A 16474-nucleotide genomic window follows, 5' to 3' on the forward strand; every position below is an offset into this window, starting at 1 on the left:
GCCCCTTGAGTGTGGCTCTTCCTTAGCCTTAGGAGTACCCTAATTAAGTTAATAACAATGTACCTACCTATATAGTTTAAGTTTAAAAAATTTGGCTCTCAAAAGAAATTTCAATCGTTGTACTATTGATATTTGGCTCTGTTGACTAATGAGTTTGCCGACCACTGGACTAGGGGACCTTATCCATGGGAGCTGAGTAGGGAAACTTGTGGTTAGGCCAATGCATGCCCTCTTGTAGAGGGACACATAATATTGGGTCTTAATTTTAGTTCTTATACCAGAAAGAGAATGGGAGCGAATGTATGTAAGCAAAGGAGCACAGAGAATGTAGGAATTACATTTATAAAATTAGAAAGTGTCTATCTTTATTCTACCTGGAACACAGAGTGCTCTGCCAACCCCTGTCTGCTAGTTAAAGTACATCAAATGGTACATCATTTTGATTGGACCCAATAGGTCTCTGCTGATTATCTACTGCTTTTAATTTAGATGTAAAATGAGAGGGAAGGCCACTCATGTTACAAAGAACCTAATGGAATGCAACATGTATATATTAAGCACATAGCTAATAATTCAGGGGTAAAAGGGTTATTGGCTGATTATAAAATTAACATCTAAGCAAGAAAGTAAAATCTTATGTAAATATTTTTTACATAAATGTACCTGAAAGCTGATAACAAAATCTCTCCATTTTCTTATGTAAAAATGTATTTACCAAGCTTAAAAGAAAATAGCTTTCCTTTCTTTGTGTTACATTATCTACTTACATGGTAAGTTAGAATAGGAAACCCTAAGTCTTTACATTGGTTTTGGCTTTAAAAGACTAACAGCGCTTTTTCCTTCTTTTCTTCTAAGACTCAGGTGCTCATGCTTGTAGTTCAGAGACTCTGCTTGTTTTTTTTTGTTGTTGTTGTTGTTGTTTTGTTTTTTGTGTGTCTTTTTAAAAACATTTTTATACATTTTAGAGAGGGAGGGAGAGGGAGAAAGGGATTTAAACATCAATGATGAGAATCGTTGATTGGCTGTCTCCTGCATGTCCCTTAATGGGGATCGAACACCAAAACTAGGCATGAGCCCTTGACAGGAATCAAACCCAGGACCCTTCAGTCCTCAGGCCAATGCTCTATCAACTGGGCCAAACCAGCTAGAGCTCTGCTTGTTTTTTTAAGAGTGGTCCTCTTTCAATGATTAATTCAGTGTGCAAACATACTCAGTAGTGCCCAGCTGGTGTGGTTCAGTGGTTGAGCGTCAACCTATGAACCAGAAGGTCACGGTTTGAGTCCCAGTCAGGGCACGTACCCAGGTTGCGGGCTTGATCCCCATTCTGGAGCCTGCAGGAGGAAGCCAATTGGTGATTCTCTCTCATCATTGATGTTTCTGTCTCTCCCTCTCTCTTCCTCTCTGAAATCAATAATAAAAATATATTTTTAAAAAACCCACATATTCAGTAGCTACTATTTTCTAATAGAAAGGCCAGTCAATAATTTTGGGAAAAAATTATATATTTTTGTTTATTTTACATAATTTAAAAATTATACAAGTAATGCTAACCACTACTTAAAATTTTTTAAAAAGGGAAAGAGCCTGGCTGGTGTGGTGCAGTGGTTGAGTGTCGACCTATGGACCTGGAGGTCATGGTTTGACTCCCAGTCAGGGCACATGCCTGCGTTACGGGCTCAATCACCAGTAGGGGGTGTGCAGGAGGCAGCCAATCCATGATTCTCTCTCATCATTGATGTTTCTATCTCTATCTCCTTCTCCCTTCCTCTCTGATATCAATACAAATATTTTTTTAAAAAGGGAAAGAAAATGAATAAGAGCACATCTTCCCAGCACACACACAAAACACAAAAGCCTCTCTAAATATTTGGATTTTTTTTTTCTGTTTCTGTGTTTTGCTCTGAATAGCTTTTCAAAGTTTTTATTTAAGTTTGATTATTTTGTATATAATTTTATTGCTTTATTTTTTCCTGATATTATTATGTAAAGCTTTTCCATAATATTAAAATTTATTGTACAGGTTAGTTTAAATATTGACTTAATATTTCTTTAAGTAGGTATGTAGTAGGTTACATACCTATCTTCTTATTTTGGGATATTTAATTTTAGTTTTATCTTTTATACATAATTTAATTGACATATGGAGGCATAAAACTCATTTTATATTTTAGAAAATTTTCTTAGGATGATTCTCAGTGGTTGAATTATTTATTTACATATGAAGAATGTTTAAAGTTTTTGAAGGTGAAATGGCAAGTCTTCTCTTAGAGGGTACAAAACTCTTTGTGCTTTTGTTTGTTCCATTACCCGAAGTAGTGGTAGAGATTTGATCAGATAAGTTTTCAATATGTATACGTGGTGAATCGGGCAGAGAGACAGAATGTGTTCAACCATGTTTAAACCTGAGTTTTTTAAACTCCATGACACATACTTTTTAGCACACTGGAAGCATTGAATCTGTGCCAACTCTGTGCAGTACATTACTGGGTACAGGAAAGCAAAGAGGGCAGTGTCTCAGCTCTCAATGACTCTACAGCTCTCTTTGGATTGAAGGAGTGGTACCTCTCTGCCCATTCCAGATGCAATTGTGAGAGCATGGCAGGTTAGAAACATATAATTAAGTAAAAACATATAATGAAGATCCTGTATCCAATGGTCCCAAGATTTAGATGGTATGAGGCATGTATTAAAGGGAAGGGGATTTCCCAATATCTCAGAAATTACAGGGATTACTCAACTGGAACACAGGTTCAAAGCAGGAATGCCCTTACCTACATCCATATCATAATAAATACACACATTTATCAAGACACATCTAAGTTCTTACCTCATGGTGGCTTATTGGGCGGTGGTAATATATTGGAAACACACTACTTTTGAGTGGGGACACTGGGGAGAAGAAAAGGTAAATCATAGCTCATGACAAAGTAATCTTAGAACTGGGAGCCAGTCAGAACTTCCGCCTGCTTGTGCCATTGTTGCGGGACCACAGCTTCAAGGTTGCGCAACACCTTCAGTAAATACTTCCTGAAGCAGAGAGGAGAATGAGCCTGGGAGTCTCACTCGGTTTCACTTGAGAGGTGGCAGTGAAAGACCGAGCAGGCACTTCTGTTTGAGTGAGAAGGACAGACACCACACTCCTGGCCAGGATGTTGCCAGGGCTTCTTCTGGTGGCCACGTTCTTTCTTTCTTCAGTTCCAGGTAGGTGTTTACCTTTTTTTTTAGGTTATTTTAAATACATCAGTGAGCTGCTTGCTTTTTATCTTCTCCAAATATATTTGTTTAATAAATTTTACTAACTAGTTGGGCAGATTTTAATCTATTTTTGGAGAAGGCAGGTGACTGATGTAAAAACTCAATGTAAATGAGAGGCAAAGAGGTGTCCTTAATCAATATTTACATATATGTTCTGAGAACATGGGAATCAAATGGAAGATTTCCTTCAGCATAATTAAAATAATGAATATGATTTTCAAGTCAAAAGGTGAAATTCATCAAAACCCACCTTGTCCTTTTTAGAGCAGTGCCCACGGCTTTGCAGAGGCTTTGGAAAGTATTTTCTATTATTATTGGGACGAGTTGGCTTGTCCTGTTCCTTTTGAGCTCGCATTTTTAGTTCTTTCATTTATGGTGATAATAAATATGAGTAATTAGAAATAAATACTTGACCAATTTCATTTTATAAAGCAGTGTTATATTACTTGATCAAAATAATGCTATTGCTAAACCGAACTTGATCACTTACTTCTATTTTGCTGGTATATCAAGCATTTACAAACTTAAAAGTAGAGGAATTCTACTTCCTAGTAACACATAATGTCTACTATCTCTGTCCATTGCTCATACATTCTTCTATTAGATTTTGGTTAAATTAGATTGGTTAGCACATTTCCTTAGCTTATTTATGTTTCTAGAGCTTAGGGAAGCACATTAGCTTTAGTACCTGGGAATCCTTCCTTGGTCAGTCTTCTCTTGGGTATACGCATGCTTACTGGGACCCAGGAGTGGGAACAAATTATCAACCAGAAGTACATCTAAGCTGTTCTCTCATGGTGGCTTATTGGGCGGTGGTAATATATTGGAAACACACCACTTTTGAGTGGGGACACTGGGGAGAAGAAAAGATAAATCATAGCTCATGACAAAGTAATCTTAGAACTGGGAGCCAGTCAGAACTTCCGCCTGCTTGTGCCATTGTTGCGGGACCACAGCTTCAAGGTTGTGCAACACCTTCAGTAAATACTTCCTGAAGCAGAGAGGAGAATGAGCCTGGGAGTCTCACTCGGTTTCACTTGAGAGGTGGCAGTGAAAGACCGAGCAGTGCACTTCTGTTTGAGTGAGAAGGACAGACACCACACTCCTGGCCAGGATGTTGCCAGGGCTTCTTCTGGTGGCCACGTTCTTTCTTTCTTCAGTTCCAGGTAGGTGTTTACCTTTTTTTTAGGTTATTTTAAATACATCAGTGAGCTGCTTGCCTTTTATCTTCTCCAAATATATTCGTTTAATAAATTTTACTAACTAGTTGGGCAGATTTTAATCTATTTTTGGAGAAGGCAGGTGACTGATGTAAAAACTCAATGTAAATGAGAGGCAAAGAGGTGTCCTTAATCAATATTTACATATATGTTCTGAGAACATGGGAATCAAATGGAAGATTTCCTTCAGCATAATTAAAATAATGAATATGATCTTCAACTCAAAAGGTGAAATTCATCAAAACCCACCTTGTCCTGTTCAGAGCAGTGCCCATGGCTTTGCAGAAGGCTTTGGAAAGTATTTTGTATTATCATTGGGACGAGTTGGCTTGTCCTGTTCCTTTTGAGCTCACATTTTTAGTTCTTTCATTTATGGTGATAATCTTGAGTTTTCAAGACTGTCTCCCCCATAGTGAAATACTCTGATGTTTTTTTTCCAATAAGTTGATTTCCCAGCCAGAATGCAAGAAGTAAAGCAGTTTTATTTCCCTATCTCTTCTTTTATTTTGTTTCTTTGTTCACATCATCCACAGAATAAATAGGTGTTGCTCAGATGCTGACATTTATCTAGTTCTCATATAATGAAATAAAAGAAGGGGGTAAAATCAGGCCAACTGTTTGTAATGAGCTTAGTAATTTCCTGAGAAAAACAACTTATAGAATTGCATCACAGGAAAAACACACACAAATATTTAAAAGGATGTGCCAGGTGCTTGTGGGTGAAGAACTAAATGCATTGACAAAGGAAAATGGTCTTTACTATATTCCAGCAGATTACCCAGGGGGATCAGTACTTCTGAAATTATTTTATTTCCAATCAGAAATTCTTTCTTGTCTTCATAAGGTGACCAGAAGACCCTAAAGAGTACATATAATTTCATCTTAATAGCCAAATGATAGACTTAATTAAGATGTGTTTTTTCCCTCAGTGTTTGTGCTCACTTTTCCTACATGAAGTTTAAAATTACCAGATGGGTTGACGGGGTTCAGAGAACCCCGAACTTAAGTCAGTGTCATGGCATGAACCCTGATCAGGACTTCATGTCATGTGCTCAATTTGGGAAGACAATGCTTTAAGCAGTTTTGAAAACATATGAAAATGTCATTATGTACAAATGTGCTAAAATCCAAAGTGGCCCAAAACATATTAAAATATAAAATAGCAATCCAGACCAATGTCTGTTACATTAATCTTGTCAACAGAATTAATTTTTAACTTTTTAACATAAAAGAATTATTGAACCTAAACCAAACTAAGAGATTTCTTTTTGTTGATCTAGTTTTGCTAGTCAAAATCAGTCTCGCACGTGAGTCCTGTGGGAAAGAGAAAGCAGTATTCCAATGAATGAGTAGAAACATACTGTGTTACAGCTCAAATTTGTGTAATCCCTGGATGGCACTTAGTTGTGTTTGTTCCACAGGCTTCAAAATAATAAGCCTGTGTAATCTGCTGAGAGGAGGCTTAACTATCTCTATCACCTTACGATGAACGAGCCATAAAATATGAAGGTCTGCTGCATCTCCTAGCTGCTGGGTCTTTCATTACATCTCAAATCACACTCGTCCCAGGGCCTACTGGGTTTCAGAAAATCAAATGCCATTAAGGGAAATTCTATCTGCTTTTTAAGAGAATGTACAATGTTGCAAGAGTTTGGAAAGAGCTAGAAATCATTCATTTCAAACTGAAGAAAGTGAGAGGTTGCCGAAGACCTTTAAATACATTCTGGTTTATTTATTGATTTATTTTGCTTGCCATTGGAAAGTGATCTGCCATCAAAAAAATAGTTGAAAATAAATTTCTCCACTATTTTACATACTTCAACTCCATATTTGAATCAGCTGGTAATTTCGAATTTCACCAAACCCTAGAATTTAGATACTAATTAGAAGCATACTGATTAGATACTAATCAGTGCATATCAAAGAAAACTTGTGTTGGTCAGATCAGCCTGTTCCTTACTCACCACTTCTGAAGGAGAATGTGCATGTGTATTACTTTATGCATTTATGGAAAGAATTATTTGGGTAGGTATTATTTTATGACCCGAGGGCAGCTTAGATAATATTTCCTGTCAAAATGATGTGTATTATGGATGAAAATGATTTTTCATATAGCGTTTTAGAAAGAGTTACTCTGTTTGCAACATTGGTGAATATAAGGCTTCAAGAGCTCTGTATTAATGGGACTAACTGCACTGATTGGACACAAGCCACCCGCCAGCACGCATGCCTCTTGGTATGCTTGTTTGGTATCAGAGTTACAGGGGGCTGTGGAGAATTGTGCCGATACCATTAGTTACTTTCTGGCAGGAGTAATTTTCTTACCTCTTAACATCATACTATTTTGAAATAAGTGTGATAATTACCAAAATGTTCACTTAATGAAAAGACAATGATTGATTAGATGTTTCTTCAGGCTTTTGGACTTCTGTTATGAAAACCGTTTATAACCAATGTGGTTTTTTTTTTTTACCCAAAATTAATTAAATAGAAATAAAAGAGGGCCAGTGATTATCTGTGTAACAGCAAGAAGTAACTGAGGGAACCTCAGATGTGGTTCTGGAAGTGTGACTATGTGCCAGACTTATTTTATCAACTGATTAGAAGTTTATTCAAATGAGCATTGCCTCTTTGAAGAGATTATAGGGGATTCTGTATGTATTTGCATGAAATTGTAGACTACTTGAATTGGCCAGAGATCACTTAACCTATCTTCTCTTTTCAAATAATTAAAAAACCAAACTAAACCCAAAGTTAAGGCATTCTAGTATTGATGCCACAGCTTTAAGTGCCTTTGAAATCTTGCTAAGAGTAAATCTCAGGCCACTGAATAAAAAACTGTTTCATCATGTGAACACCTCATTTTTGACACAACGAATTTGCAGATACTTTTATCACTTTTTCTATCTTTTAAAGTTAGATGTACATGGCTCCTGAGTGATCAAATGAAATAAAGACATCCTAAAATAATAAAATTGACATCACCAGGAATTTTGAAAATGTATGCTTTAGTTTCTAAAGAAATGTTTTAAAAATAAATCTTTATTCTTGGGACATACTGGGATAAGTGTACAGTCATTCAAGGTGACTAACAAAAATCCTCAGTTCTATTTGTTAAAAGATCAACCAGGGTAACATAAATTTGTATTATCATAGGACATAGGTTTGAGTAGTGTAATGAGCTAGGGTTACCTTTAGAGAGCCTCCGACTCTACACAGACAACTAAAGCCTTTCTAGTCCTAGTGTCAGTCAATCGCTGGGTTGGGCCCTGGTTCCTACTGCATCTACATTCCGTGTGGACCTGCAGCCTCTTCAGCGACCAGAGAGCAGATCTGCTGACATTTCCTGAGGCTCCACTCTGCACAGAACAGGGACAGGACCATGTGGGTAAATCTATAATAATAAAAGTATAATATGCTAATTAGACTGGGCAGCCGAACGACCTTCCGGATATCCTTCCAGGCATCCTTCCGGATGACCTTCTGGACAAAGCTGGGGCTGTGAAGGCCGAGGCAAGCCACTGCGGCTGTGAGGGCCAAGCCCCTTGCACAAATTTTGTGTATCGGGCCTCTAGTAGAAAAATAAAAGAAAATAGAAATTCCAGTGTTAGCTTTGGAAAAACTGAATATCTCTCAAAAATAACTTCTAGATTCAATGTTGAGATGAGATTTCAAGATGCAGAAAGGAGGTTAAATGAGATAACTTTTCAATTCTCTTTTAAGGTAACAGCAGACTCAGACATTTCCGTCCAGGCCAGTAATACTGTTCTAACTGTCTGTGTCTCTAATTTTTTAAAAATATTTTTTTCATGTGTTGTATGCAAAAACGAAGGTGTGTCTGTGCTGCAAAGAGCCTGCCCATTCCATGGCGCTGGTATTGGAGCCTTTTCTTACTGACTTTGTTTCTTTCAATAGTGTAAAGCATTGCTTTTGGGAAACCCAAGGAAAATATCTTAGAATCTGAAATGACACCCATTAGTTATTTCATTTTTCTAACACTGTAGTTTTGAGAGTGCTTCAATTCTACCATTCTGACACTGATTTGGCTTCTTAGAGGGTTCATTTGGCTTCTGCCTTCCTTGACTAGCTTTTGTCTATAGTATAGACTCTATACTGTTTGCTCTATTCCTCTGCGGGGATCCAAGATAGCAAAGAGAAGTGGAAAAACTTAAAAAAATATTCTCAGTGGGGAAATATTTAAAGGGATACGTTAAAGTAAAGATTTGAAAGTCTCTGATTTTGTGGATCTCGTTTGGTGTCTGCACTTTAATAACTCTCTGACATAACTCAAAGTCTCGGTGGGGGACACCATTCACAGAAATGCATTAAAGATAACCATTTCCGACCAGTCTATTAATTCTTATTAGTTAAACCTTCTCTTACTTTTTTTTTTTCAGTAAATGCTATAAGAGAACTCCATGGAGTAAAGAAGTATGAAGTGGTTTACCCCAGAAGACTTCATCCACTGTATAAACGAGAGGTCAAGAAGCCACATCAACAGGTACAGCTTTTGATTTAACAGAGACCAAAAAATCTTGAATTTATATATATATATACAAAATACACATACATACAATATATAAATGCACATGGTGTACATAGAAATATACAATTATATTTAACATAGAAATACATATACACATATGTTCACATTTGTATTTGATTTTTTGACCTGTTATACTTATTAAACTTAAAATAATGTAATATTCTACCTTATTTTTCAGATTAAGGTTCTGATGGTTAAATTAAACTGTCCAAGGTTACAGAGAGAGGAAAATTTAACATTCTTATGGTCATATATAATTTATTCTGTGTACTCACAAAGAAATTTGATACAATTCATTATCTCTCTATTTATACACACACATATAAACAAAATCATGAACTTTAAAACTGGTGTAGAAAATAAAGTATTGTGGATAAATGCATGCATATATGCATACCAAGATTAATTACTGTAATTAAACATGACATTTTCCTCTGTCCTTTCTAAAAAGGCAGCTATTAAAGTCTGTATAATTCTTACTAATTAATGGAATGACACATTCTCAGTCAAAAGAGGAAAGCTACAACCTAATGATTCATTCAACAATAATTTTCTAATTCTCTACACCTGGAACTCTTTTGTGGGGCATCGGGAAAGCTCAGATATATGAGACATAAATAATAACTTGCATCCTCTATTGTGAGATGGAAGCTCATATTCCCCCCCTGGATAATGCCAGATACCTTTCTTCACTGAATATTTGGAGAACAATTTGAGTACATGTCCAGTGTTTTTCATCACAGTTATATAGCGAGTTCCTCATAACTATAAAAATAAATTTAAGCTTTCGAATAATCTATCTTGATGAAAAACCATAATGAAAGTTATTGGCACATACTAGATGTTCAACCAATTTGTTAAATGATTGAGTAGATGAATGCAATGTGCTTGATATTTACTGCAAATACATATTTATCTAGTCAGCGGTTCTGTTAACTGGCAGTATGAAACTATGGTTTTCTGATCCCCAGGGAAAATGCAAAGGATCTGAATTAGAGGGCCTGTTTGTGTTCATGTCTTAGCTTTGCTAATCTTCCCTGTGTAAATTTAGGCACACAGGAACTTCAAATTCTTTGTGTGAAAAGTGAGATGACAGCAACATTAGTGCTTATCTCATATGGCTATTTTGAGGTAATTATACAAAAATCAAAGCAGAATGCAATAATTAACTCCCTGTTCAAGTTTTGCTCTGATGCTATCCTATGTAACCTATCATATTCTACTTCATATGACCAACTTTTAAGGCATTTTATACTTAATGCTATGGCTTATTAAGCCATTTTGTTATCTTCCAGCTTCTCAGCATAACTTCCTTTTTAGTCGCCCTGGGTATCCTGAAGGCCTTTCTTAAAAATATGTGTGCATAGCTTGTATGCCCTTTCTTATGGAGTTATTGAATTAAAGTTTTTAAATTAAAATTTCAAATCCTCACCTGAGAATATGTGAAAGGGAGAGGGAGAGGGAGAGGGAGAGGGAGAGGTATATCCCTCCGACCAGATATCGAACCCATTCAATTCTGTATGCTGACCTGGAATTGAACCAGTAACCTTTCGATGCATGTAACTATGCTCAACCAACTAAGCCTCTCTGGCCCGGCCATCTTACATTCTTTGTGATAGATAGACCCCTTTTCTAAAGTCATGCTTTAGTCATGGTCAATGTTATACCATTTGGCTCTGGATTTTTTTTTCTGTCTATCTTATTTTAGTGGTGATGTGTGTAATGTGTGTGTTTCTATGAGAGTGTATGTATTTGTCTTCTGGTTTGAAACTGCCCAGGTCAACAAGAAAAGTGTTTTCTATGTCTTTGGCATGTCTCTGTCCCTCTTTCACCCTCATCTCTCAGTCTCTGTCCTATAGATTTAGTAAATAAAAATGCAGAATATCCACTTAAATGTGAATGTCAGATAAACCATTAATGCTTTTTTACTATAAATATTCTGCATTATATGGGGCATTCTGATATTGAAACGTCATTCACTGTTTATCTGGCATCCTTATTTCACTGGTTGGTGTCCTGTATTTTATCTGGCAATCATACATGTGGCTTTTGTCATTTCCCTGTGAACATCTAGAAACATACCAGAGATGTCTCTCTGGGATTCCAGCCCTTGTCCCCTCTAAAATATAAGACCCCAATGCTGCTGCATGTCTGATATTTCAATCCTGCCCTGTCAGAGTTGCTGATTTCTGCCGTATCACACTTGTCTACTAAACATGTCTAGAAAAGCTAGTGGCATCCTATCTGCCATGCAGGCACATTCTTTTCCCTAACATAGAATATTCTCTTTTTGCTCAAGTACAGATTATGACTAATAAAAATACTGCCATCGATATAAGCCAAGGTCTTGGAGGTTATTCTTGTGGATTCTGTATTGAAACTATTGGTCTTTCTTGTGCAAAGAACTGATGAGCAATTACTTGAAACATCCAGAATTCATAATGTATGTGACCAAGGGGATCTTTGCATCCCGTCGATGCCCCCTAGGTCTCAGGCTAGATTAACCATGTCTTAGAGCCTCGGAAGAGGAGGACTCATGTACTTATTATTATAAAGCTCTGTCCTCTACTGGACCAGAGACTCAGGCACCAGTGTTACCTGTCAGCTGTGCCTGAAGCTTGGCTCCATTTTCCTAAGTTTATTGTGACTGACTATTTAACTTACAATTTGAGTTGGAATAAAATAATCCTTTGAAAACTTTCTGGAGGGGCCACTAAACATCAGGATAGAACCTTGAATGTTTTATTCGTGATTATAGATTATATTTATTATTGTATTTTATATACACAGCATAGGGAAACTAAATAAGTATTTGAATAAATGAACAAGTGAATAAGTAGATAGATGGACAAATGAATAAAGGAGTATAACTGGAGTACATTGCCCAAACAGCTGCATAAACATTTACTCAACAGATACTTAACCAAAGTCCCGGATGTTGGGAACTTATATTCAAAAGGTGGTCACTATTCTTCCTAGAATTCAGCCTCCAGCTCACACACTTCCTAGAGGCCAAAACTGTCTTGCTTTTGGCTCATGCCATAAAATAAAATATCTTGCAGCATAATGCTTCCTCTTATTAGGAACAATTTTAGACCTTAGCTGGGTCCACCAGGGTTTGTAAAAGTCTCAGATTTTCTGTATGTTGTGGCAAGGCATGAATTAAGATCTTCCCTGGAACCTGTAGGGTTTCTTTTGCTAGTTCACGTGTGCCCATGGGCATCATCTTGATCTCATAGATCTACACATCTGCTCATATTTTGGATCATCCATGACTATGGCCCTCTTAGTACACACTCTAAACCTTAGCCATGGCATTTTTTCTGGAGAAAATTTACACACACACACACATACACACACACACACACATCTATGACCAACTAACCTTATTCAATAGACTTCACATCATTTCCTTCTAGTGGATTCTCTCCAAAGCAAGGTGCTTTCCCCCTCTCCTAACCTTTAGTTTAGAACCCAGATAGAACACAAATTGGGCACATTTCCTATTAGCAGGCATTGCTCTTCACTGTGGACTTGTACTTGAGAAGTACAGTTATAACCTCGTCCAGTGCACTCTCTTTCATACAGACTCTGGTTTTCTTCCCTGCTGTTGCCTTTCATCTAGATATATATCACTTTTCTGGGTATATCATTAAAATTATTATTAGCCACTTTCTTTCAGTCGATTATGAAATCTATCAGAAAATTTACTTATTGAAGCCTCTCTTTTGACAATGCTGTCTTTTAAATGCAAAATGCCTCAGTGCTCTTTGATTGTGATATCTGAATGATTTGGCCTTCCACCTCTATTTGCAGTTGAACCTCGTAGGGTACACTCAGCTGGAATCTCAGTGCTAGGATTAGAAGTGTCCTTCAGTGAACATGTTATTATAGGCTTTTGTTCATAAATATAAATTGACTCACTAGAGAAGGTTCTTCCCACATACATTGATCCAGATCCAGTTTTTCAATAGCAACTTGGAGGTATTTGTTTAGAAAATCAAATCAAATTCAAATTCAAATTAGAAAATCAAATCAAATTCACAGATAATGAAATATAGTCTCACGTGACTGGTCCTACTTGAAATTATCCAGCTTTTTGTTTCCAGTGCAGATAACATGTAATTTTCAGTTGTTATTTTTAGCAGTTCTATTGAGTTATACTTTACATACAATAAATTTTAAATATTTAAAGTGTACAATTTGATCATTTTCAGCTCTTTTACAGCTGTGAAGCATCACCACAGTCAAGATAATAAAGATATCCAACATCCCCCAAATTTCCTCATGCCCTTTGCATCCCTTCTTCCCTGCTACGCATACCCCCAACCCTCCACATACTCAGGCATCTACTGATCTGCTATCCACACTATAGATTAGTTTGAAAATTTTTAGAAAATATATATATATTTGGCTGGCTAGTTTAACTCAGTAAAATGACTTTAATATTCCTCCATGTTGTTGTATATATTATTATTGCCCAGTAGGTCCCCACTGTGTGGAGATACCACAATTTGCCATCTATCTGTTCACTTATTGATGAACATTTGGATTACTTCTAGTTTGAGGATATTACTAATAAAGCTGTTACAAACATTTGTGTACATGTCTTTGTATGGACCTATTCTTTATTTTCTTCTGGTAAATATCTAAAAGTGAAATGGCTGATCATTTGATAGGTGTATATTTAAATATTTAGAGAAACTGCTAGCCTTTTTCAACTTGTGTCATTGTCCATTCCCCCTGGCAGTGATAAGTCCAAATTTTAAATTAACCATTTTTATCATTGTGTAGTTATGTCTCATTTTGGCCTTAACTTATATAAATCCTTAATAACTAATGAATAATGAGCACTATTTTCTGTGCTTATATGCCATTTATCATCTATCTATCTATTTATCTATCTATCTATCTAATGTTGTGTTGGTTTAAATCTTTGCCCATTTTAATTGGGACTTTGTTTTGTTTTTTATTATTGAATTTTGAGTTGTTTATATATTCTAGATACAATTCCTTTATAAAATACCAGGGGCCCAGTGCACAAATTTGTGCACCTTGAAAGGAACTGTGGGCCTTGAGACTGTGGTGGGCACAGAGGCGGGTCTCGGCCCTTCCTCCATGTCTCCTGCCCGGTCCTTCCCATTGTGGGCCCCAGTCCCCTGTCTGCCAACAGCCCCGTTACTGCTGCTTCTGCTCCCACATGCTGATGGCACCGGCCCCACTTGCACCTGTTGACATCACAGAGCAATTGGGGCCAGTACCAGCAGCGGGTATGAGCAGCAGCAACTGCCCCAATTGCCCCTAAGGAGCAAGGGGAGGTGGAGAAGCCCTTAGGGGCGATCAGGGCTGGCAGCTGCCCCTCGCACCCACTGACAGCGCCAAGCGATCAGGATTGGCACCAGGCACTGGCAGCGGGTGCGAGTGCCCAGCAGGACCAATGGCGCATGGGAGCAAATAATTTTTAGTAACCACCAGAGGCTCGCCCCAATGACAGCGACCAGTACCCCGCCTTGGTCTGGCGCTCCAGCTCACCTGCTCCACCATCCCGCCCCAGCCAGTGCCCGCCATGTTCCGCACACACCCCCTGGTGATCAGCGCACGTCATAGCCACCAGTTGTTTGGTTGTTTCACCGTTGGTTCTATTTGCATATCAGGGTTTTATATATACAGATGGCCTTTCTAATCAGTGGTTAGAGCAATTACCCATGGATTTTATTTTTTATCCTCAGGATTTTTCCCACCTCCTGTTATTTATGAAAATGAACTAAATTACAGCAGCCTCCCCACCTTTAGGCCCACAGTATAGGATATTTAGAGTCATGCACTTTTGACCCCAGGGAAGACACCAATAATTGATAATGGAAAGGAAATATGGGCCAAAATACCTGACCTTGGAGATGGTAAATCTCTGCATGATATCCCTGACCTATGGGTCTAATTCACTATTGTCCCTCAATGAGCTCTGGTACTGTTGTGGCCAGGAGAGGGAAGGGAGAAGAAAAGTTGGCTTAGGTGCAACAGCAGAAGGAAGAGCACTCAGTCCATCATAAGTGGTTTTCAATCACATGTTGTCACCATTTTTAGATCTCTTTAATAGCAATGTCTTGGCACTTCCCAGTGAATTTTTAGATGTTGTGTGCAACCATGACTAGTAACCTAGTTTTATACAACAAAACCAAAACTCAATACCCAATGCGATTTTTAAAGTACCCTGTATAGTCCTCTATAGTTCTTCCCGTAGACATAAATTGAAACTTAAGATAGTTCTCCTAATCCACATGGTTTACTTGAGGTGATATTTTTCTTTCTCTGAATACCTGAGACTCTTTTCTTCCTGATGGCTTCTTCTTGTCCCAGGGTGCATATTCTTGTTGGTTTTGCCCATATTCTGACCTCCGCTTAGCCTTAAGAAGATCTCACACTAGAAATCATCAGTGAGATCCTTAAAGGTCTTTGGGTCTGTGCGCAAACGAATCCTTCTCAAATAATTTCCCTATCCTGCTTCACCTGGCTAATTTATATCTCAGCTCATGCATTACTTCCTCAGGAAAACCTTCCCTTCCTTTAAGATGTTAGACATCCCACATTGCCTCCATTTTTATATCATTTATCATACAACATAACTCACAGTTATTGTCTGTTTTCTACAAGATTATAAGCTTTCTGACAGCAAATACTAATTTTTATTGCTTCAAGTTGAATTTCCAGAACCAAGCCATATCTTGAAAATAACCAGCACTCAAATAATATTTGTAAAATACATGAATGGGTAAATGAATGGATGGAGGAAAAGATGGATGTATATAAAGGTCTCACGTAATTTATCTACTTAGTTGGCAAAGTTGTTAGATTTGTTAAGAGAGGCAGAAGCAGATATTTGGCATTATACACACTAATGTTAAGGAAAAGCAGGCGTTGCTTGCTAATGATTAAACAGATAGACCTAGCAAAAGAAATATTTGTGTGTGTCTTTTAATTGCCAGCAAATGTTTTTACATTTTTGCAGGAAAAATATGAAACTGAATTGAAGTATAAAATGACAGTTAACGGGAAAATGGCAGTGCTTTATTTGAAAAAATCCAAGTAAGTGTCTTTACTTCTGATATAATCCTCACCAATAGCTAACGAGCATGTGGGAAGTATGCTAATTGAGTCTGTTATTACTTATGTCTCACGTAAACCCTGGCTAATCAGCTTTTGCTCTCTACTGGTCCAAGAGGTTCAATGAATATTTGTTCCTACTGAAGTAGTAGAAACATATTGGGTAAAACAACTGTTTACTAGTATTTTGATAGTTCTAGGAATAAGACAAACTAAATGAGGTGCAAACAGACATACATTTTATCAAATTCAATGAAATAATTATAGATTTTTAACTCTTCCCCTACACTATTTCATTTTATTATTCTAACACTGAAAGATTAGATTTTAAAGCAATTTGCAACCATTTTCA

At 37.2% G+C, this 16474-nt stretch overlaps 1 protein-coding gene across 1 annotated transcript in view; it reads left to right on the top strand.

Moving 5' to 3' along the window:
- The window catches only part of ADAM28 (ADAM metallopeptidase domain 28), an 87911-nt gene that overhangs the window by 28459 nt on the left and 42978 nt on the right, over positions 1–16474 (top strand). The window contains exons 2-4 of the mRNA XM_014533083.1: positions 2439–2602; positions 8873–8976; positions 16028–16104. Of these exons, the coding sequence (XP_014388569.1) occupies positions 2439–2602; positions 8873–8976; positions 16028–16104 (345 nt within the window). The remainder of the gene's footprint in view (positions 1–2438; positions 2603–8872; positions 8977–16027; positions 16105–16474) is intronic.

This window comes from Myotis brandtii, unplaced genomic scaffold (genome assembly GCF_000412655.1).
Source record: "Myotis brandtii unplaced genomic scaffold, ASM41265v1 scaffold94, whole genome shotgun sequence".
Lineage (NCBI taxonomy): Eukaryota > Metazoa > Chordata > Mammalia > Chiroptera > Vespertilionidae > Myotis > Myotis brandtii.